At 48.8% G+C, this 20,422-nt stretch overlaps 2 protein-coding genes and 1 long non-coding RNA gene across 3 annotated transcripts; all 3 read left to right on the plus strand.

The window, feature by feature from the left end:
• The first annotated feature begins 453 nt into the window (after window positions 1-453).
• Window positions 454-3,588, plus strand: LOC134222671 (protein aubergine-like). Its single transcript, XM_062701833.1, has 5 exons — window positions 454-776; window positions 840-1,882; window positions 1,949-2,152; window positions 2,221-3,162; window positions 3,231-3,588. The coding sequence occupies exons 1-5, from the start codon at window positions 534-536 to the stop codon at window positions 3,493-3,495; spliced, it is 2,697 nt and encodes an 898-aa protein (XP_062557817.1). The 5' UTR covers window positions 454-533; the 3' UTR covers window positions 3,496-3,588.
• Window positions 3,589-5,764: 2,176 nt separating this feature from the next.
• On the plus strand, window positions 5,765-6,166 carry LOC134208177 (uncharacterized). The gene is made up of 3 exons (XR_009978529.1): window positions 5,765-5,903; window positions 5,962-6,026; window positions 6,091-6,166. It is a non-coding gene; the product is annotated as an uncharacterized LOC134208177 (long non-coding RNA).
• Window positions 6,167-11,342: 5,176 nt separating this feature from the next.
• Window positions 11,343-12,683, plus strand: LOC134206012 (uncharacterized). Its single transcript, XM_062681701.1, has one exon. It carries the CDS (start codon window positions 11,343-11,345, stop codon window positions 12,681-12,683), a length of 1,341 nt encoding a protein of 446 aa, XP_062537685.1.
• The last annotated feature ends 7,739 nt before the right edge of the window (window positions 12,684-20,422 follow it).

The following is a 20,422-nucleotide window of genomic DNA, read 5'->3' on the forward strand; positions in this document are numbered from 1 at the left end:
AACTACGTTTTTTTAAAAAAAAATCTTCAATTTTTGTTTTTTAACAAAAATATACTTCATTTCCTATATTACACCGTGTGAAATTTCCATGAATCTACTTTTTCTCTTGGTGAAAGCTGGCGGACTTATCCTCTCCTATTACACATTTCTCATACTAGATTTGAAAAAATAAATTTGTATGACTTCTTAGACGTATATGAAGTTTGATTGATCATTTGAATAAAAAAAAAATCTTGTACTTTTCAGTTAGATGGGCCTGAAGCAGAAGAACGAGTGTCTGTTACAGGTCAGGTAGTCAATAGATAGGTATGAACTACCAATTCCAACACTAAGTAAATCCAGAGGTAGAGTAAAACATTTTTGGACTTAAATATATCTACCCATTGCTTGTTATCCGAATTGATGGAATGTACCCAACTCTCTTACAAATTGCTTTAAATACCGAAAACATATAGAAATAAGCTACATACCGTTAGTGTTACAACTGATCAACATAGATAGAAACTTAGTGCAGCTATTTATTCCTTAAAATAATGTCTGATTATTACTCTGAAGAACGCTCTCGAGCACGTGGTTATACAGAATCTGGTTCACATCGATCGGAAAAGTCGTATAGCTCGCGGGATGAAAGTCGATCGAGAGATCATTATCGTGAATCGTCATCGTCAAGTGGTCGCGACAGATCCGACCGGTATAGCAGTCATGGAGGAGAACGTTCCCGTGCACGCGGATACACAGAAACAGGCTCGTTCCGCGATGAACATGGAAGCTCTGGGGTAAGTTAAATTATTGCGTCGTTTGGTTTCAAAATTCTTAATTGTTGCTCTTTTCCTATGCAGTCCCGACATGGTTCGCGAGAAGACGGCCGACCGAAAGATTCACGCCGTGATTCGTCGTCGATGGGAGGTCGTGAAAAACACGAAAATGGTAAAGGAGGTGAGCGCCGGCGTCGCCGTGGTGGTGCTGATGTTCTTCGTACACGCGCTTTGGACGCTCCATCGAAGCATGGAACTACTGGACAACCCCTGCAGTTGAACAGTAACTACTTCAAGCTACTGAAACGGATCGAGTGGACGTTGTACCAATATCGGGTGGACTTCTCGCCGCAATGTGCCAGCATTCGACTCATGCAGGGGCTGATCAATGAGCACAAGAAGGTATTCGGGGGTTTCTTGTTCGATGGTACTCAATTATTTATGGTCCACAAGCTACGAAGTGATCAACTGACATTGCAATCTAGACATGATCGTACAGGAGATGTTTATCAACTTCGCATTGTTCACACGGGTTCGGTTGATATGACCAACGAAGCCGGTATCCAGGTGCTGAATTTGATCCTCCGTCGTGCCATGGCTGGTTTGGATCTTCAGCTAGTCGGACGTAATTTGTTTGACGCAGCTGCTAAAATCGCGGTACGAGAGTACCAGATCGAACTTTGGCCCGGTTACATTACCAGTATCCGCCAGCACGAGCAGGACATTCTTGTCTGTTGTGAAATCGCTCACAAAACTATGCGAATGCAAACCTGCTACGATATCTTGCGAGATTGTCAGAAGCATGATCGCAACTACAAGGAAGCGTTCAAGCGCGCAGTGTTGGGTGTCGTTGTGCTGACTGGTTACAACAACAAGACCTACACCATTCATGATGTTACGTTCGAAACTACTCCGGAGAGTACATTCGATACCAAGTCTGGTAAAACATCATTCATTGAGTACTACAAACAAAAGTACAACATTCGCATCAGAGATCCTCATCAGCCGATGTTGCTTTCACGTGCCAAGAAACGTGAAATTCGGGCTGGAGGCAGTGAGCTTATGGCTCTCGTTCCAGAACTATGCCAAATGACGGGGTTGACCGATCAAATGAGAACTGATTTCAGGTATGTATTGTCAGTGCTCAGAGGAACTTCTTGATTATAATCCTTTGAATATTTTACTTCTTACAGAATGATGCGTGCAATGGCTGATCACACTCGTCTGAACCCAGATCGACGAATCGAACGTTTGGAAACATTTAACCGTCGGTTGCAAACATCACCGGAAAGTACGGAAGTCTTCAAGACTTGGCAAATGGAGCTTGATCGGCGACTGATCGATGTCCCTGGACGACTGTTGCCGCAGGAAATGATCTTCTTCTCAACCACGGCTAAGTATGTGTGAACTTATGAGAAAACTAGATCACGTTAAACTAATCTTAATATTTTGTTTCTTTCCACAGTGGAGTACAATCGGGTGAGATGGCTGACTGGACGGCTCATTTCCGTAACAACCCCATGTTTGCCACGGTGCGACTTACTCGCTGGTACCTGATTGTACCGAATCGAGCTTCTCGTGAAGCCAACGACTTCTTGGGATGCATGATCCAAGCCGCACGTGGTATGCGATTCGAAATTAGTAACTGCGAAATCGTCACCATTGCGGATGACAACCCTGGCACCTACGTACGGACCCTGGATAATCTGCTGAACAAAGATCCTCAGCTGGTGATGTGCGTGGTGACCAACAATAAGGCCGATCGGTACACTGCCATAAAGAAGAAATGTTGCATCGATAGGTCCATTCCGGCGCAGGTCATGGTTCAGAAGACAATCACACCGAAGGGAGGTAATGTTAGAACACTCATGTCCGTCGCCACTAAGGTGGTCATCCAGATGAATTGCAAACTTGGTGGTGTCCCCTGGAAGGTTAAAATCCCATTGAACGGTCTAATGACAATTGGATTCGACGTTTGTCATGATGGAAAGGATAGGTCAAAGTCCTACGGAGCTATGGTAGCCACGTTTGATCACGATAACAAAGGTACGCCGAAGTTCTTCTCTACTGTGAGTCAGCATACGCACGGTGAAGAGATTTCCAATTACCTTCCAATCAACACTGTGAAGGCATTGAATGAATATCGCAAGGAGTACGGAGAGTTGCCCAAGCGGATCATCTTCTACAGAGACGGTGTTGGTGAGGGTCAGTTGAACTATGTGTACGAACACGAGGTCAAATCCATAGTGGAAAAGCTGAATCATATTTATAAATCTGCTGGGCTGGAGCATGAAGTTATGCTCAGTTTCTTCATTGTGAATAAGCGAATCAATACGCGTTTCTTCGATCATCGACAAAATCCCAGACCCGGTACTGTAGTCGATGATGTTGTCACACTCCCTGAAAGGTAAATAACCATTGCTAGTGAATGATAAAACTCATAATTTAACCCAATCCTTCTTTTATTTTTTTCAGAACTGATTTCTACCTCGTATCACAGTCGGTCCGACAGGGCACGGTTTCACCGACGGCTTACAACGTTATCTACGACACGTCCGGGCTGAAGATCGATCACTTGCAGATGCTGTCGTACAAGCAGTGCCACTTGTACTACAACTGGTCCGGCACTACCCGAGTGCCAGCGGTGTGCCAGTATGCACACAAACTGTCTTTCCTGGTAGCGCAGTTCCTTCACCAGCCGCCAAGCAATTTGCTGGAGAAGAAGCTCTACTTCTTGTAAACGACTGGACGCATTCGCTTTTGAAATACTAGTAGTGGAACAGTGTATTATCTGACTAAATAAATATACATTCTCATAACAATTTATGAAACAATGTTTGCTTGATTCAATGAAATGCACACCTGTATGACCCGAGGAGGGTTATGCTTTTATAGTAACTCAACAATTTAAAGTATTTGTTTTTGAAGTTCGTGTAGCATTTTTTGGGCTTCGGAAATTAATGACTTTCTGAGTTCAAGGAGAACAAGCGGCAAGTCATGGGGGCGGTATACCAAAAGTCTACGAAGATTTTTTCATTTCATTTAATTTTTATTAAAAACAATTTATAATCAGCTTTGTGCGAAGTTCACTCGTTTGAATTTTTTTTAGGATTTTTCCAGATTTTTTTTCTGCGAGAATTTACCGAAAAAATCTCTTGAGTTTCTCCAGAAATATGTAATCAACTTCACTGAAGTAATATTCTGAAATACGGCTTTTGATTTTCGGCAGGAACTTCTTTGAAAACTTCAAGTGATTCTTTACAATTTTCATGGGAAATTATGTCGTACTTCAACGGAAAATTCTTTGTAATTTACAAAGGAAACATTTTGGAATAACTAAGAAAAAGTCTTTGGAGTTTCCAAAAAACATTCTTTGGAACTTGTAAGGAGAGTTCTCCGAAAATTCGGCGAAAAAACCTTTAAGAATTCCTACTGGATTTTTTTTCCTGATTTGGGACATTCTTCGGAATTTTTGCGAAGAATTCTTTGGAAATATAAGCAAAATTCTTCGAAATGCCCATGGGAAATTTTTCATAAATTTCACAGCTTTTTCTTCGAGAATTCTAATGAAAATTCTTTGGAATTATCGATGGAAAATATTCGGAATTTCTAAGAAAATTGTTGAAAATTTCCACGAGAAATTATTTGAATTTCTCATCAAAAAATCTTTGAGTTTACACATAAAAAAACTTTGCAATTTTTGTAAGAAAGCCTTTGTAATTTTCATGGAGATTTATTCGAAATTTTTACGAGAAATTCACCAATTCACCAACTTCACCGAAAATTATTCCATCTTCCACCGAAAATTGTTCAGAAAATTCTTTGGAATGTCAGTTCGCAAGAGAAATTTAAAAACATCATTGGAAATCATTCTAAAATTACCCCGAGAACAATTCTGAATTTTCACGGAAAACTACTAGGTATATTGACAGGAATACTTTTGAAATTTAAAAGGAAATTCTTGGGATTTCAACGGATGATTATTCAACGGGATATTGCACAAATTTTTCACGGAGAGTTCTTTGGAGTATTTCCGGGAAACTTTAAAGGCTCTTAGTCGAGAATTCCAAGAAATATCCACGAAAAACTTATTGAAATGTAGACTTGACATTTTAGGAATTTCAACTCGAATGTTTTCAAAGTTTGTCGTGTCCGGTGGAGAGGGTTGCATCCGAATCAGCCGACTTGGTGCTCGATCCACAGAAGCTCGGAAATTCTTCGGTTTTCTACAAATTTGAACCGGCGTGCAGAATTATAGGTCAGATACGTCACAGATTTTAGGCAGTGATGCGTCGATGCAAAAGTGTCGGCGACGGTGGTGCGTATCTCTAGGAGGAATTGAATTCAACTGAAATTTAATCAATTGGCTTAATAAAACCAAATTCAGAAGCTGTGGACAAAGGATTAAATTTGATTTTGTTTTCAATTGATTTTTGTTTTGTTGGATTTTGTTCAGTTTGGTTTTGTTATGTTTGAAATTCGAATTTTATTGCAATGTTTACATACTGAAATGGATTTGAATAGCTGAATAGCTTAAAACGTGGTTAATTTCCATATTTTTCCAATCACATTATATTTTGTTAAATTTGGAAAAATCTACGTAGACTTTAAGAAGTCTACGAAAATCTACCAGGGGGAGGAGGGTTTGAAAATGTGAAATTTCGGTCTTCGTGGTTTAGGGCTGGTGTGTTCTCATTTATCGTAAAGAACCACTGCGGTTGTCGGAATCTAACTTGCTAACTGGTTATGGCGATAGTTGAACATTGCTCAGGGCGGATATCTTTCAAGTCGGCCCTATACACCTTTCGAGTTGTACAGAACCCTTCGACCGATTATATACCTTCGATCAGATTAGCGATTGATGATTCGTTCTTTCAATTTCCGGCGCTTTTAAGTCTCTCCTGTTTCAGTAAGTAAAGAAATGGGGGATGTGATCTCTTCTTTAAAAGTAAATGTTTGCTCAGAATAAGGCAGTGGTAGATACGGTTCCTTCTTCACAAGCATGCTGTGGAATACGCCCCGTCGATAACTAAAGCCGACGCAGATGACAAACCACACCTAGCACCGTAAAGGGGATTGTCAGTGACAAAAACAAATCTAAAGAGGAATTGATACACTATAAGATAACTATTGTTAAACGTAAACACGGTAACGCAGTGAATTCTTTATTATTCTAATTTATTACTAGCTAAATTCCTTATTGCAGCATATCCTATCCATTATCGATTAAATGTATAAGTGCCCCCGTGTAGTGTAGCTGGTCTAAAATAGGTGAGCTCAAGACCACTAGAAATTATGCACAATGTGTTAATGTTTCGAATGCAACTATGTTTAGGTGACTAAGGGAAGAAACTAAAACAGAACCATTCGCCGACACTTATCGACATTCTATCATAGCACGGTAGAGAAGGTAAGAGGTTTCAGTTGCTTAGAATGTGCAGTAAGATTCACAGCCAAGATCGTTAGGAAAAGCTGCTACAATAACATTATATTATCAACGGAACGCAGTTGCGAGAGGCGCAAGTACGAAGCTAGATCACTAAAAGTAAGCTAAAATTAAGGTAGAATGAAAGAAAATGTGCAAATATTCAAGAAATTATGTTTTCCAGGAATTTTATAATTTTTCCCGATCCACGAAGAATAAATTCATTGAATTTCGATCTAGTCTCGTCTTTCTACGCAACAGTTTATAAAATTCTTCTATAATGTCAAGAAATTCTGGCAGAATTGGCTTCGACTCAGCTGTACAGGAAGCTACAGAACAGAATAAAGACGACAATGCCGTAGAATCTACGGTGGTTAACGCGGGTATCATACCATCGGTGAGCAATTCAAACCCTCCCTGCAGCGGACACCAGGTAAATGTTGAAGTTTCGAATACCAATCCACCCCGAAAGAATGTGCTACTAGTCCCGATCGCTGTCAATGTCGATCAAGTATACACTGGCACCGTGGCCAGACGATATCCGTTACGTAAGGTTCGAAGAAATGTTGATTTTCAGTGTCAGTTGTGTGAAAAGCGTGACAATGATGAGATGGTGCAGTGCGATGGTTGCGACAAGTGGTTTCATTTCGCGTGTGTCCAGGTCACGGAAGACATTGCCAACACCAGCTGGATCTGCCCGTTGTGCAAGACATCATCATTCATTATTCCCCCCACCCATACTGACAATCCAGCTGCGCAGCAGCCACAAATTCTACCCCCGAAAGGTCCCACATCGCATCGATCGAAGAGCAGAACTAGTTCACGTGGCCAAGCGAAAAGATTGCAGGAGCTAGAGATGAAAAAACTCAAGGAAGAGTTCGAGCTTGAAAAGCGGTTTCTTGAGAGAAAGTATAAGTTGTTAATGGAATACGGTAGCGAAGCATCATCTGGTACGGAAGACAACGACGAGGACAAACTATCGAAGATCGAGGAGTGGTTAGCCGCAACAGAAGGTCACGGTGAAGCTGAGGATTCTGGATTGGTTGCAGAAGCAGCCAATGGCCAAACGTCGAGCAGTTCGGATAAGCTCGAGGAGCACCAAGCCTCCAAGGTTCAGCAAAGTCTATATCCATCAATTCTCAGGACGAACCAAAATACGCATCACTCTCGAGGGAATCTTCCATGGCTGGCGGAACAGGTACAGCAGCATCATAGTCTTCTTCCGGCATCAGTTCCAGTATCGCAGCCAAATCGCCTATCACAAGCCGCTCATGTTTGCAACAGTATGCAGCAGCAGTTTAGCTACTCTCGTCTACCAACTGAGCCCGTTCACGCCGTACGTTGTTCAGAGCAGTCCCTTCATCCACAGCCTTATGGCCAACCACTAAGGTGGCCAAGCTCGATGGTACCAGCTACACATCCCAGCCAGCACCCAAGAGAAGCTCCATGTGGCATACATCAGCAAGTATCTGCAAATCCAGAAATCACTCCCACTGCGAGACCAGGTCTACTAAATGAGTTTGCTCCTGGACAGCGATCCACACCTATACATGCAGCACATCCAGAACCTTATCCTTCAGCATCTAACGACGAAATGATTTGCATCCTTAACAGAAGTCAAATTGCGGCACGTCAGTCGGTGTCTAGAGATTTGCCTGATTTTGACGGTTCATTGGAGGAATGGCCACTATTCTACGCAACGTTCGGTTCGTCTACGCAGATGTGCGGATTTACGAACGAAGAGAACATGCTGCGGCTGCGCAGATGTCTCAAAGGCAAGGCATTAGAAGCAGTAAGGAGCGAGCTGCTTCATCCGTCGAATGTACCTGATATCATTTCCACTTTAAAGATGCTTTTCGGGAGACCAGACGCGATCGTTCAATCGATAGTAAAAAAGATCAGACATTTACCTCCGCCGAACACTGAGAAGCTAGAAACTATTGTGAACTTTGCTCTCACCGTTAAGAACATGGTCGCAACGATTAGAGCCTGTGAAGTCAATGATTTCATCTTCAACGCGTCTCTTCGATATGAATTAGTAGAGCGGCTGCCACCGTCCCTGAGATTGGATTGGGCAAAGTTCACTCGCAATAATTCAAATCCAAATCTAGGAGATCTAAGTGATTGGTTGTATACGATAGCAAAGGATGCTAGCACAGTGATGGCCACGGTCAGCCAAGATACACGAAGCAGAAGTGTCAAGAAAGACGGATTCTTGAACTTCCATACTGAGTCGGAGTCGGGGAGCGAGAAACCGTCTGCATCAATTAACTATACATCGACCCCGGAACGTGAAAAAAAACAGTATCGCTGTGTAGTTTGTGAAGGAACTTGTGCAAACGTAGCTAAATGCAGCAGATTTGGGGAATTCAACTACGATTCGAAGTGGGCAACCATAAAAGAGTGCAAGCTTTGCCGCAAGTGTCTTCGCAAGCACAATGGCACCTGCAAGCAGCAGAAAAGGTGTGGAATGGACGGTTGCACATTCCTTCATCATCCTCTTCTCCACAAAACAACATATCCAAGAGAGAATCTAAACCCCAGACTATCTTCGACTGAGTCAGTTACGGAGCCGGTAGAATCGGAGCCTAGTTGCAATGTGCACCAAGCACAATCTGCAGTTCTGTTTCGCATCGTTCCAGTCATATTGTATGGATCAGAGAAAACAGTACGCACATACGCATTCATCGACGACGGATCCGAGTTAACTCTTATAGAGCAAAGTCTGGCCGACGAGCTAGGAATAGAAGGACCAAAAAAATCGCTTTGCCTGAAGTGGACTGGTGCTACTCGTAAGATTGAAAAAGAGTCACAACAAGTGAGTCTTCAAATATCTGGAATCAACAACGATGCGACGAAGTTTGATCTTCATGGAATCAACACTCTCTCATCGCTGCAAATCCGTCCGCAGACGTTGTTACTCTCTGAACTACAAAAGAGTTTTCCACATCTTGCCGGGCTTCCTTTAACAGCATATCATGATGTCAGTCCACGCCTACTCATTGGTCTGAACTATGCTATCCTTGGTCACGGAATCAAGAGCCGAGAAGGGAAGTGGAATGATCCGATTGCGCTGAAAACTCGCTTAGGATGGATGGTTTACGGAAACTGTACTGGAAGAGCAGATACCATTGGATATACGAACTATCACAGTGTGAAAATGTGTGATTACACAAGAATACGATGACAGTCTCCACAAAGCTGTAAAATCGTACTTCACGCTGGAAAGTATGGGCATCGCTCAGCCTAAGAAGCCTATGATTTCTCAAGAGGATCAACGAGCGCAAGTATTATTGGACTCCCTAACACGTGCGACCAATAACCGCTACGAGTCCGGGCTGCTATGGAAATACGACAATGTCCGGCTACCCGACAGTGAAACAATGGCACTGAGGCGATGGAAGTGTCTTGAAAATCGTATGACCAAGGATCCAGTTCTAGCCCAAGCACTCAAACAAAAGATCCAGGAGCACATAACAAAAGGCTACGTTAGGAAGTTATCTCCGGAGGAAATTCGTACACCGCATAGCCGGATTTGGTATCTTCCTATATTTGCAGTCGTCAACCCAAATAAACCCGCAAAGGTACGCCTAGTATGGGATGCAGCAGCAACTGCTTTCGGTGTTTCTTTAAATTCGGTGCTCCTGAAAGGACCTGACCAGCTGACTTCGCTTTTATCAGTGCTGTTACGATTCCGCGAATACCGAGTAGCTGTATGTGGTGACATTAAAGAAATGTTTCACCAAGTGCAAATACGGAGTGAAGACCAACAATGCCAACGTTTTTTCTGGAAGGAAGACGACAATCCTGAACCAAGCGTTTACGTGGTTCAAGTGATGACTTTCGGCGCCTGTTGTTCTCCAAGTATCGCTCAACATGTGAAAAATAACAACGCTAAGCAGTATGAGCAGCAGCACCCAGAAGCAGTAGAAGCAATCATTAGGCGCCACTATGTGGACGACATGCTTGTTAGTACCGAGACCGAAGGCCAAGCGGTGAGATTGGCCCAAGACGTTAGGAAAATCCACTCAAATGCCGGGTTCGAAATCCGGAACTGTATTTCCGACTCCGGAGCTGTTCATGCAACACTTAACGATTCCGATGCAGATAAAAAGAACATGGATATTGGCGAGGGAGCATCCACAGAAAAGGTACTCGGAATGTGGTGGAATACCGCGACCGATAGCTTCACTTACAAGATCTCGTCTAGATATGACAAAGATTTGCTATCCGGAAGTCGACGACCCACCAAACGAGAAGTTCTCCGAACCCTTATGATGATCTTCGACCCTATGGGGTTCATCGCACATCTGCTAATGTTTTTGAAGGTTCTTCTACAAGAAATTTGGCGTACGTCACTTGGGTGGGATGACACCATCGAAGACGCACGGTTCGATAAGTGGCTGACGCGGTTATCTGTATTCCCTAAAATGGGACTGGTCGAGGTTATCGTTTATCAGCGTCAGTGAATGCCACAGTTGAAATGCGTTCGTCGATGCAAGCGAGAACGGTTTCGCAGCTGTTGTTTTTCTACGTTTCCAAGAAGGGAACATTGTTGAATGTGCGCTAGCGGGAGCTAAAACCAGAGTAGCTCCGCTGAAGTTTCTATCAATTCCACGCTCCGAACTACAAGCAGCACTTCTCGGTGTTCGCCTGGCAGATACCATATTGACGTCCCTTTCTATCAAGATAAGCAAGCGGTTTTTCTGGACCGATTCCAAAGACGTGCTTTGCTGGATAGGATCCGATCATCGCCGCTACAGTCAATTTGTTGCCTTCAGGGTTAGCGAAATTTTAGAATCGACCGAAGCTGATCAGTGGCATTGGTACCAACGAAGCAAAACGTGGCTGACGAGGGAACGAAGTGGACACGAATTCCCGATGTATCCATCAACACCCGTTGGTTTCGTGGTCCGGACTTTCTCTGGCAAGACAAACATACTTGGCCCGTGACTCCAAATTTCGGAAAATCAACAGACGAAGAACTTCGTCCACACCTACTCGTTCATACCGTTATCAATGAGCCGATTATCGATCCACAACATTTTTCTAAGTGGATTACTCTACTTCGCCGAGCGTCCTACGTCTTTCGCTACATCGACAAACTTAAGCGTTCGGCCAAAAAACAACAATTACTTAGCGGACCGATAACTCAGCCAGAGATGGCTAAGGCAGAAAATTACCTGTTCCGCCAGGCACAGCTAGACATTTATGCTACCGAAATAACTGCTCTAACCGCGAGCCGTTCAGAAACGCAATCATCGAAACGAACTATTAGGAACAATCCGTTGTTTCGCAGTGCATTCATCGACGAAAACGGAGTAGCACGTATCCAAGGAAGAACTAAGGCGTGTGTATTTGTCAATCGTGACGCTGTAGAGCCAGTCATACTTCCGCGACAACATCATATAACACAATTGATCATTGCCGATGCTCATGAAAAGTATCATCATCAGAACCACACGATAATCATCAACGAGCTTTTGCAACGCTACCGTATTCCCCGGATGAAGGCGACATACCATACTGTCCGACGAAATTGTCAGTACTGTAAGAACCAACTAGCTAAACCGCAACCACCAGCAATGGCCGATCTTCCCCGGGCACGATTAGCCGCATTTAGTCGCCCATTCACCTACATGGGGGTAGACTACTTTGGCCCAATTCTGGTCTCAGTGGGCCGCCATTCCGAGAAAAGGCGGGGGGTTCTTGCTACATGTCTCACCACTCGCGCCATCCACCTACAAATTGCTCACACACTGACAACCAGCTCCTGCGTCATGGCCATCCGAAACGTTATGGCTAGGAGAGGCGTTCCAGCTGTTATATACAGCGATCGTGGCACTAATTTCCAAGCTACCAGTAAGGAACTTCAAACAGCCATTCAGCAGCTCAATCATGACAAACTGGCAAATGAATTCACCACCAGTCGTACTCAATGGATCTTCATCCCTCCTCTATCCCCTCACATGGGTGGGGCTTGGGAACGGCTTGTTCGCACCGTTAAGCAGAACCTTGCAGTAATGCAACCTAGCAGACTCCCTACCGACGAAGTTCTTCAAAACGCGATCACAGAGGTTGAGAATATTGTTAATTCTCGGCCACTTACGGATATCCCAATTGACCATGATGATTCGCCTGTGCTGACACCAAATCACTTCCTATTGGGTTCAGCCAATGGTCTACGATCATGGGTTGCATTTGACGACAGCCCAACGCTACTCAAGAACTGTTATATGCAATCTCAAGTCATGGCAAATGTATTCTGGAAACAGTGGGTGCGTGACTACCTACCAAGCATTACTCGTCGATCAAAATGGTTTATACCTGCTAAACCTATCGCCGTTGGTGACATTGTATTGATCGTAGACCCCAAACTGGCTCGGAACTGTTGGCCGAAAGCAAGAGTAATTGCCACACATGAAGCACCCGATGGACAGGTTCGTCGAGCCACGGTTCAAACATCAACTGGAGGTATATATGAACGTTCAACAATATGGTAGAATGAAAGAAAATGTGCAAATATTCAAGAAATTATGTTTTCCAGGAATTTTATAATTTTTCCCGATCCACGAAGAATAAATTATTGAATTTCGATCTAGTCTCGTCTTTCTACGCAACACATGCGTTTGTTTGAAATAAGGCAAACGTGTATGTTTTTTGCATTTCTCGTACAACACAGGTGTACCGAAAGGCTATCATTTCACTTCGAAAACAAACTTTCAATAGAAGCCTAGGAGACCCATAGTGATGTATACCAATCAATCAGCTCGACGAGCTGAGCAAATGTCTGTCTGTCCGTGTGTATGTGTGTGTACAAAAGGTAAGAAAAACATTAGACAACTTTTCATATAGTAATCCTAAGAACAGCGGTTATCAACCTGAGGTACATGTACCCCTGGGAGCACCTTCGCCGAGCCCAGGGGGTACCTCGGACAAAAATGCATAATGGCGGTTTTAATCAAAACTTATTGATAAAGATTTTATATATATTTTTTATTATTTCAAAATTTTTCACCGTGTACATAATATGCATAGCGATTAGGCTCAAAGACTATTGAATCCTTCCCTCCACAACCAGCACAGTGAATGCAAAGCTGTGGGAGAAAAGATCAAAAGGACAGAAAAACGAATGAATAAATTCGAAAAAAAATCTTTTATGCTATCTAGCTGATTGAAACAAAATGTTGAATCTGAGGTGTACCAACCCAGGGCTGAAAACCTCAATAATAAAGAAAAAAGTTGAATGATGGAGGGTGCCTCCTTTCAAGAGGCCCGGAAGCCTCCTTTCAAGAGGCCCGGAAGCCTCCTTTCAAGAGGCCCGGAAGCCTCCTTTCAAGAGGCCCGGAAGCCTCCTTTTAAGAGGCCCGGAAGCCTCCTTTCAAGAAGCCAAAAGCCATCCTTTCAAGAGGCCCGGAAGCCTCCTTTCAAGAGGCCCGGAAGCCTCCTTTCAAGAGGCCAAAGCCTCCTTTCAAGAGGCCCGGAAGCCTCCTTTCAAGAGGCCCGGAAGCCTCCTTTCAAGAGGCCCGGAAGCCTCCTTTCAAGAGGCCCGGAAGCCTCCTTTCAAGAGGCCCGGAAGCCTCCTTTCAAGAGGCCCGGAAGCCTCCTTTCAAGAGGCCCGGAAGCCTCCTTTCAAGAGGCCCAGAAGCCTCCTTTCAAGAGGCCCAGAAGCCTTTTTTCAAGAGGCCCGAAGGCCTCCTTTCAAGAGGCCCGGCAGCCTCCTTTCACGAGGCCCGGAAGCCTCCTTTCAAGAGGCCCGGAAGCCTCCTTTCAAGAGGCCCGGAGCCTCCTTTCAAGAGGCCCGGAAGCCTCCTTTCAAGAGGCCCGGAAGCCTCCTTTCAAGAGGCTTCCGGGCCTCTTTCAAGAGGCCCGGAAGCCTCCTTTCAAGAGGCCCGGAAGCCTCTTTCAAGAGGCCCAGAAGCCTCTCTTTCAAGAGGCCCCAGCCTCCTTTCAAGAGGCCCAGTAGCCTCCTTCAAGAGACCTGGAAGCCTCCTTTCAAGAGGCCCGGAAGCCTCCTTTCAAGAGGCTCCAAGCCTCCTTTCAAGAGGCCCGGAAGCCTCCTTTCAAGAGGCCCGAAGCCTCCTTTCAAGAGGCCCGAAGCCTCCTTTCAAGAGGCCAGAAGCCTCCTTTCAAGAGTCCCAGGCCTCCTCTCAAGAGTCCCTGGAAGCCTCCTCTCAAGAGTCCCGGAAGCCTACTCCCAAGAGTCCCTGAAGCCTCCTTTCAAGAGGCTCGGAAGCCTCCTTTCAAGAGGCTCCTTCGAAGACGCCCAGGAGCCTCCTCTCAAGAGGCGCGGAAGCCTCATTTCCAGAGGCCCGGAAGCCTCATTTCAAGAGGCCCAGGCCTCCTTTCAAGAGGCCCGGAAGCCTCCTTTCAAGAGGCCCGGAAGCCTCCTTTCAAGAGGCCCGGAAGCCTCCTTTCAAGAGGCCCGGAAGCCTCCTTTCAAGAGGCCCGGAAGCCTCCTTTCAAGAGGCCCGGAAGCCTCTTTTCAAGAGGCCCGAAGGCCTCCTTTCAAGAGGCCCAGGCCTCCTTTCAAGAGGCTCAGGAAGCCTCCTTTCAAGAGGCTCAGAAGCCTCCTTTCAAGAGGCTCAGAAGCCTCCTTTCAAGAGGCTCAGAAGCCTCCTTTCAAGAGGCTCAGAAGCCTCCTTTCAAGAGGCTCAGGAGCCTCCTTTCAAGAGGCTCAGGAGCCTCCTTTCAAGAGGCTCAGGAGCCTCCTTTCAAGAGGCTCGGAAACCTCCTTTCAAGAGGCTCGGAAACCTCCTTTCAAGAGGCTCAGAAGACTCCTTTCAAGAGGCTCGGAAGCCTCCTTTCAAGAGGCTCGGAAGCCTCCTTTCAAGAGGCTCGGAAGCCTCCTTTCAAGAGGCTCGGAAGCCTCCTTTCAAGAGGCTCGGAAGCCTCCTTTCAAGAGGCTCGGAAGCCTCCTTTCAAGAGGCTCAAAGCCTCCTTTCAAGAGGCCTCAGGCCTCCTTGAAGAGGCTCGGAAGCCTCCTTCAAGAGGCTCAGAAGCCTCCTTTCAAGAGGCTCAGAAGCCTCCTTTCAAGAGGCTCAGGAAGCCTCCTTTCAAGAGGCTCAGGCCTCCTTTCAAGAGGCTCAGAAGCCTCCTTTCAAGAGGCTCAAGCCTCCTTTCAAGAGGCTCCAGCCTCCTTTCAAGAGGCTCAGGCCTCCTTTCAAGAGGCTCAGGCCTCCTTTCAAGAGGCCCGGAAGCCTCCTTTCAAGAGGCCCCAGCCTCCTTTCAAGAGGCCGGAAGAGCCTCCTTTCAAGAGGGCCCGGAAGAGCCTCCTTTCAAGAGGCCCGGAAGAGCCTCCTTTCAAGAGGCCCGGAAGAGCCTCCTTTCAAGAGGCCCGGAAGAGCCTCCTTTCAAGAGGCCCGGAAGAGCCTCCTTTCAAGAAGCTCGGAAGCCTCCTTTCAAGAGGCTCAGAGCCTCCTTTCAAGAGGCTCAGGCCTCCTTTCAAGAGGCTCAGGCCTCCTTTCAAGAGGCCTGGAAGCCTCCTTTCAAGAGGCTCAGGCCTCCTTTCAAGAGGCTCAAGCCTCCTTTCAAGAGGCTCAGAAGCCTCCTTTCAAGAGGCCCAGAAGCCTCCTTTCAAGAGGCTCAGGCCTCCTTTCAAGAGGCTCAGAAGCCTCCTTTCAAGAGGCTCAGAAGCCTCCTTTCAAGAGGCTCAGAAGCCTCCTTTCAAGAGGCTCAGAAGCCTCCTTTCAAGAGGCCCGGAAGCCTCCTTTCAAGAGGCTCAGGGCCTCCTTTCAAGAGGCCCGGAAGCCTCCTTTCAAGAGGCTCAGGCCTCCTTTCAAGAGGCTCAGGCCTCCTTCAAGAGGCTCAGGCCTCCTTTCAAGAGGCCTCAGAAGCCTCCTTTCAAGAGGCTCAGAAGCCTCCTTTCAAGAGGCTCCGGAAGCCTCCTTTCAAGAGGCTCAGAAGCCTCCTTTCAAGAGGCTCAGAAGCCTCCTTTCAAGAGGCTCAGAAGCCTCCTTTCAAGAGGCTCAAGCCTCCTTTCAAGAGGCCCAGAAGCCTCCTTTCAAGAGGCTCAGAGCCTCCTTTCAAGAGGCCTGGAAGAGCCTCCTTTCAAGAGGCCCGGAAGAGCCTCCTTTCAAGAGGCCCGGAAGAGCCTCCTTTCAAGAGGCCCGGAAGAGCCTCCTTTCAAGAGGCCCGGAAGAGCCTCCTTTCAAGAGGCCCGGAAGAGCCTCCTTTCAAGAGGCTCAGGAAGCCTCCTTTCAAGAGGCTCAGGCCTCCTTTCAAGAGGCCCAGGCCTCCTTTCAAGAGGCTCAGAAGCCTCCTTTCAAGAGGCTCAGGCCTCCTTTCAAGAGGCCCAGAAGCCTCCTTCAAGAGGCCCGGAAGCCCCTCTTCAAGAGGCTCAGAAGCACCCCTTCAAGAGGCTCAGAAGCCTCCTTCAAGAGGCTCGGAAGCCTCCTTTCAAGAGGCTCGGAAGCCTCCTTTCAAGAGGCTCGGAAGCCTCCTTTCAAGAGGCTCAAGCCTCCTTCAAGAGGCTCAGAAGCCTCCTTTCAAGAGGCTCAGAAGCCTCCTTTCAAGAGGCTCAGAAGCCTCCTTTCAAGAGGCTCAGAAGCCTCCTTTCAAGAGGCTCTTAAGCCTCCTTTCAAGAGGCCTCAAGCCTCCTTTCAAGAGGCTCAGAAGCCTCCTTTCAAGAGGCTCAAGCCTCCTTTCAAGAGGCCTCAGGAAGCCTCCTTTCAAGAGGCCTCGAAGCCTCCTTTCAAGAGGCTCGGAAGCCTCCTTTCAAGAGGCTCGGAAGCCTCCTTTCAAGAGGCTCGGAAGCCTCCTTTCAAGAGGCTCGGAAGCCTCCTTTCAAGAGGCCCGGAAGTCTCCTTTCAAGAGGCCCGGAAGCCTCCTTTCAAGAGGCCCGGAAGAGCCTCCTTTCAAGAGGCCCGGAAGAGCCTCCTTTCAAGAGGCCCGGAAGAGCCTCCTTTTAAGAGGCCCGGAAGAGCCTCCTTCAAGAGGCCCGGAAGAGCCTCCTTTCAAGAGGCCCGGAAGAGCCTCCTTTCAAGAGGCCCGGAAGAGCCTCCTTTCAAGAGACCCGGAAGAGCCTCCTTTCAAGAGGCCCGGAGGAGCCTCCTTTCAAGAGGCCCGGAGGAGCCTTCTTTCAAGAGGCCCTGGAGAGCCTCCTTCAAGAGGCCCGGAAGGGCCTCCTTTCACGAGGCCCGGAAGAGCCTCCTTTCAAGAGGCCCGGAAGAGCCTCCTTTTAAGAGGCCCGGAAGAGCCTCCTTCAAGAGGCCCGGAAGAGTCTCCCTTCAAGAGGCCCGGAAGAAGCCTCCTTTCAAGAGGCCCGGAAGAGCCTCCTTTCAAGAGGCCCGGAAGCCTCCTTTCAAGAGGCCCGGAAGAGCCTCCTTGCAAGAGGCCCGGAAGCCTCCTTTCAAGAGGCCCGGAAGCCTCCTTCCAAGAGGCCCGGAAGCCTCCTTTCAAAAGGACCAGAAAACCTCTTTTCAAGAGGCCCGGAAGCCTCTTTTCAAGAGGCACGCAAGCCTCCTTTCAAGAGCCCCGTTAGCCTGCTTTCGAGGGCCCCGGAAGCCTGCTTTCGAGACGGCCGTACGCCCCCGTTCAAGAGGCCCGGAAGCCTCCTTTCAAGAGGCCCGGAAGTCTCCTTTCAAGAGGCCCGAAGCCTCCTTTCAAGAGGCCCGGAAGCCTCCTTTCAAGAGGCCCTGAAGCCTCCTTTCAAGAGGCCCGAAGCCTCCTTTCAAGAGACCTGGAAGCCTCCTTTCAAGAGGCCCGGAAGCCTCCTTGCAAGAGGCCCGAAGCCTCCTTTCAAGAGGCCCAAGCCTCCTTCCAAGAGGCCCGGAAGCCTCCTTCCAAGAGGCCCGAAAGCCTCCCTCCAAGAGGCCCGGAAGCCTCCTTTCAAGAGGCCCGGAAGCCTCCTTTCAAGAGGCCCGGAAGCCTCCTTTCAAGAGGCCCGGAAGCCTCCTTTCAAGAGGCCCGGAGGCCTCCTTTCAAGAGGCCCGGAGGCCTCCTTTCAAGAGGCCCGGATGCCTCCTTTCAAGAGGCCCGGATGCCTCCTTTCAAGAGGCCCGGATGCCTCCTTTCAAGAGGCCCGGAGGCCTCCTTTCAAGAGGCCCGGAGGCCTCCTTTCAAGAGGCCCGGAGGCCTCCTTTCAAGAGGCCCGGAGGCCTCCTTTCAAGAGGCCCGGAGGCCTCCTTTCAAGAGGCCCGGAGGCCTCCTTTCAAGAGGCCCGGAGGCCTCCTTTCAAGAGGCCCGGAGGCCTCCTTTCAAGAGGCCCGGAGGCCTCCTTTCAAGATGCCCGGAAGCCTCCTTTCAAGAGGCCCGGAAGCCTCCTTTCAAGAGGCCCGGAAGCCTCCTTTCAAGAGGCCCGGAGGCCTCCTTTGAAGAGGCCCGAAGGCCTCCTTTGAAGAGGCCCGGAGGCCTCCTTTCAAGAGGCCCGGAGGCCTCCTTTCAAGAGGCCCCCTTTCAAGAGGCCCGGAGGCCTCCTTTCAAGAGGCCCGGAGGCCTCCTTTCAAGAGGCCCGGAGGCCTCCTTTCAAGAGGCCCGGAGGCCTCCTTTCAAGAGGCCCGGAGGCCTCCTTTCAAGAGGCCCGGAGGCCTCCTTTCAAGAGGCCCGGAGGCCGCCTTCAGAGAAGCCCGGAGGCCTCCTTTCAAGAGGCCCGGAGGCCTCCTTTCAAGAGGCCCGGAGGCCTCCTTTCAAGAGGCCCGGAGGCCTCCTTTCAAGAGGCCCGGAGGCCTCCTTTCAAGAGGCCCGGAGGCCTCCTTTCAAGAGGCCCGGAGGCCTCCTTTCAAGAGGCCCGGTGGCCTCCTTTCAAGAGGCCCGGTGGCCTCCTTTCAAGAGGCCCGGTGGCCTCCTTTCAAGAGGCCCGGTGGCCTCCTTTCAAGAGGCCCGGAGGCCTCCTTTCAAGAGGCCCGGAGGCCTCCTTTCAAGAGGCCCGGAGGCCTCCTTTCAAGAGGCCCGGAGGCCTCCTTTCAAGAGGCCCGGAGGCCTCCTTTCAAGAGGCCCGGAGGCCTCCTTTCAAGAGGCCCGGAGGCCTCCTTTCAAGAGGCCCGGAGGCCTCCTTTCAAGAGGCCCGGAGGCCTCCTTTCAAGAGGCCCGGAGGCCTCCTTTCAAGAGACCCGGAGGCCTCCTTTCAAGAGGCCCGGAGGCCTCCTTTCAGAGGCCCGGAGGCCGCCTTTCCACACGCCCGGAGGCCTCCTTTCAAGAGGCCCGGAGGCCTCCTTTCAAGAGGCCCGGAGGCCTCCTTTCAAGAGGCCCGGAGGCCTCCTTTCAAGAGGCCCGGAGGCCTCCTTTCAAGAGGGCCGGAGGCCTCCTTTCAAGAGGGCCGGAGGCCTCCTTTCAAGAGGGCCGGAGGCCTCCTTTCAAGAGGGCCGGAGGCCTCCTTTCAAGAGGGCCGGAGGCCTCCTTTCAAGAGGCCCGGAGGCCTCCTTTCAAGAGGCCCGGAGGCCTCCTTTCAAGAGGCCCGGAGGCCTCATTTCAAGAGGCCCAGAGGCCTCCTTTCAAGAGGCCCGGAGGCCTCCTTTCAAGAAGGCCAGAGGCCTCCTTTCAAGAGCCCGGAGGCCTCCTTTCAAGAGGCCCGGAGGCCTCCTTTCAAGAGGCCCAGGCCTCCTTTCAAGAGGCCCGGAGGCCTCCTTTCAAGAGGCCCGGCGGCCCCCTTTCAAGAGGCCCGGAGGCCTCCTTTCAAGAGGCCCGGAGGCCTTCTTTCAAGAGGCACGGAGGCCTCCTTTCAAGAGGCCCGGAGGCCTCCTTTCAAGAGGCCCGGAGGCCTCCTTTCAAGAGGCCCGGAGGCCTCCTTTCAAGAGGCCCGGAAGCCTCCTTTCAAGAGGCCCGGAAGCCTCCCTCCAAGAGGCCCGGAAGCCTCCTTTCAAAAGGCCCGGAAGCCTCCTTTCAAGAGGCCCGGAAGCCTCCTTTCAAGAGGCCCGGAAGCCTCCTTTCAAGAGGCCCGGAGGCCTCCTTTGAAGAGGCCCGGAGGCCTCCTTTGAAGAGGCCCGAAGGCCTCCTTTCAAGAGGCCCGGAAGCCTCCTTACAAGAGGCCCGGAAGCCTCCTTTCAAGAGGCCCGGAAGCCTCCTTTCAAGAGGCCCGGAAGCCTTCATTTAAGAGGCCCGGAAGCATACTTTCAAGAAGCCCGGAAGCCTCCTTTCAAGAAGCTCGGAAGCCTCCTTTCAAGAGGCCCGGAAGCCTAATTTCAAGAGGCCCGGAAGCCTCCTTTCAAGAGGCCCGGAGGCCTCCTCTGAAGAGGCCCGGAGGCCTCCTTTGAAGAGGCCCGAAGGCCTCCTTTCAAGAGGCCCGGAAGCCTCCTTACAAGAGGCC

This window comes from Armigeres subalbatus, chromosome 1 (genome assembly GCF_024139115.2).
Source record: "Armigeres subalbatus isolate Guangzhou_Male chromosome 1, GZ_Asu_2, whole genome shotgun sequence".
NCBI lineage: Eukaryota > Metazoa > Arthropoda > Insecta > Diptera > Culicidae > Armigeres > Armigeres subalbatus.

What these genes read in the sequence shown, in the direction of transcription:
- LOC134206012 (XM_062681701.1), top strand. Translation starts at nt 11,343, where the DNA reads ATGGCTAAGGCAGAAAATTACCTGTTCCGCCAGGCACAGCTAGACATT.
- LOC134222671 (XM_062701833.1), top strand. Translation starts at nt 534, where the DNA reads ATGTCTGATTATTACTCTGAAGAACGCTCTCGAGCACGTGGTTATACA. An exon ending in ATGAACATGGAAGCTCTGGG is followed by an intron (nt 777 to 839) that starts GTAAGTTAAATT and finishes TTTCCTATGCAG; the next exon opens with TCCCGACATGGTTCGCGAGA. An exon ending in TTCTTCTCAACCACGGCTAA is followed by an intron (nt 2,153 to 2,220) that starts GTATGTGTGAAC and finishes TTCTTTCCACAG; the next exon opens with TGGAGTACAATCGGGTGAGA.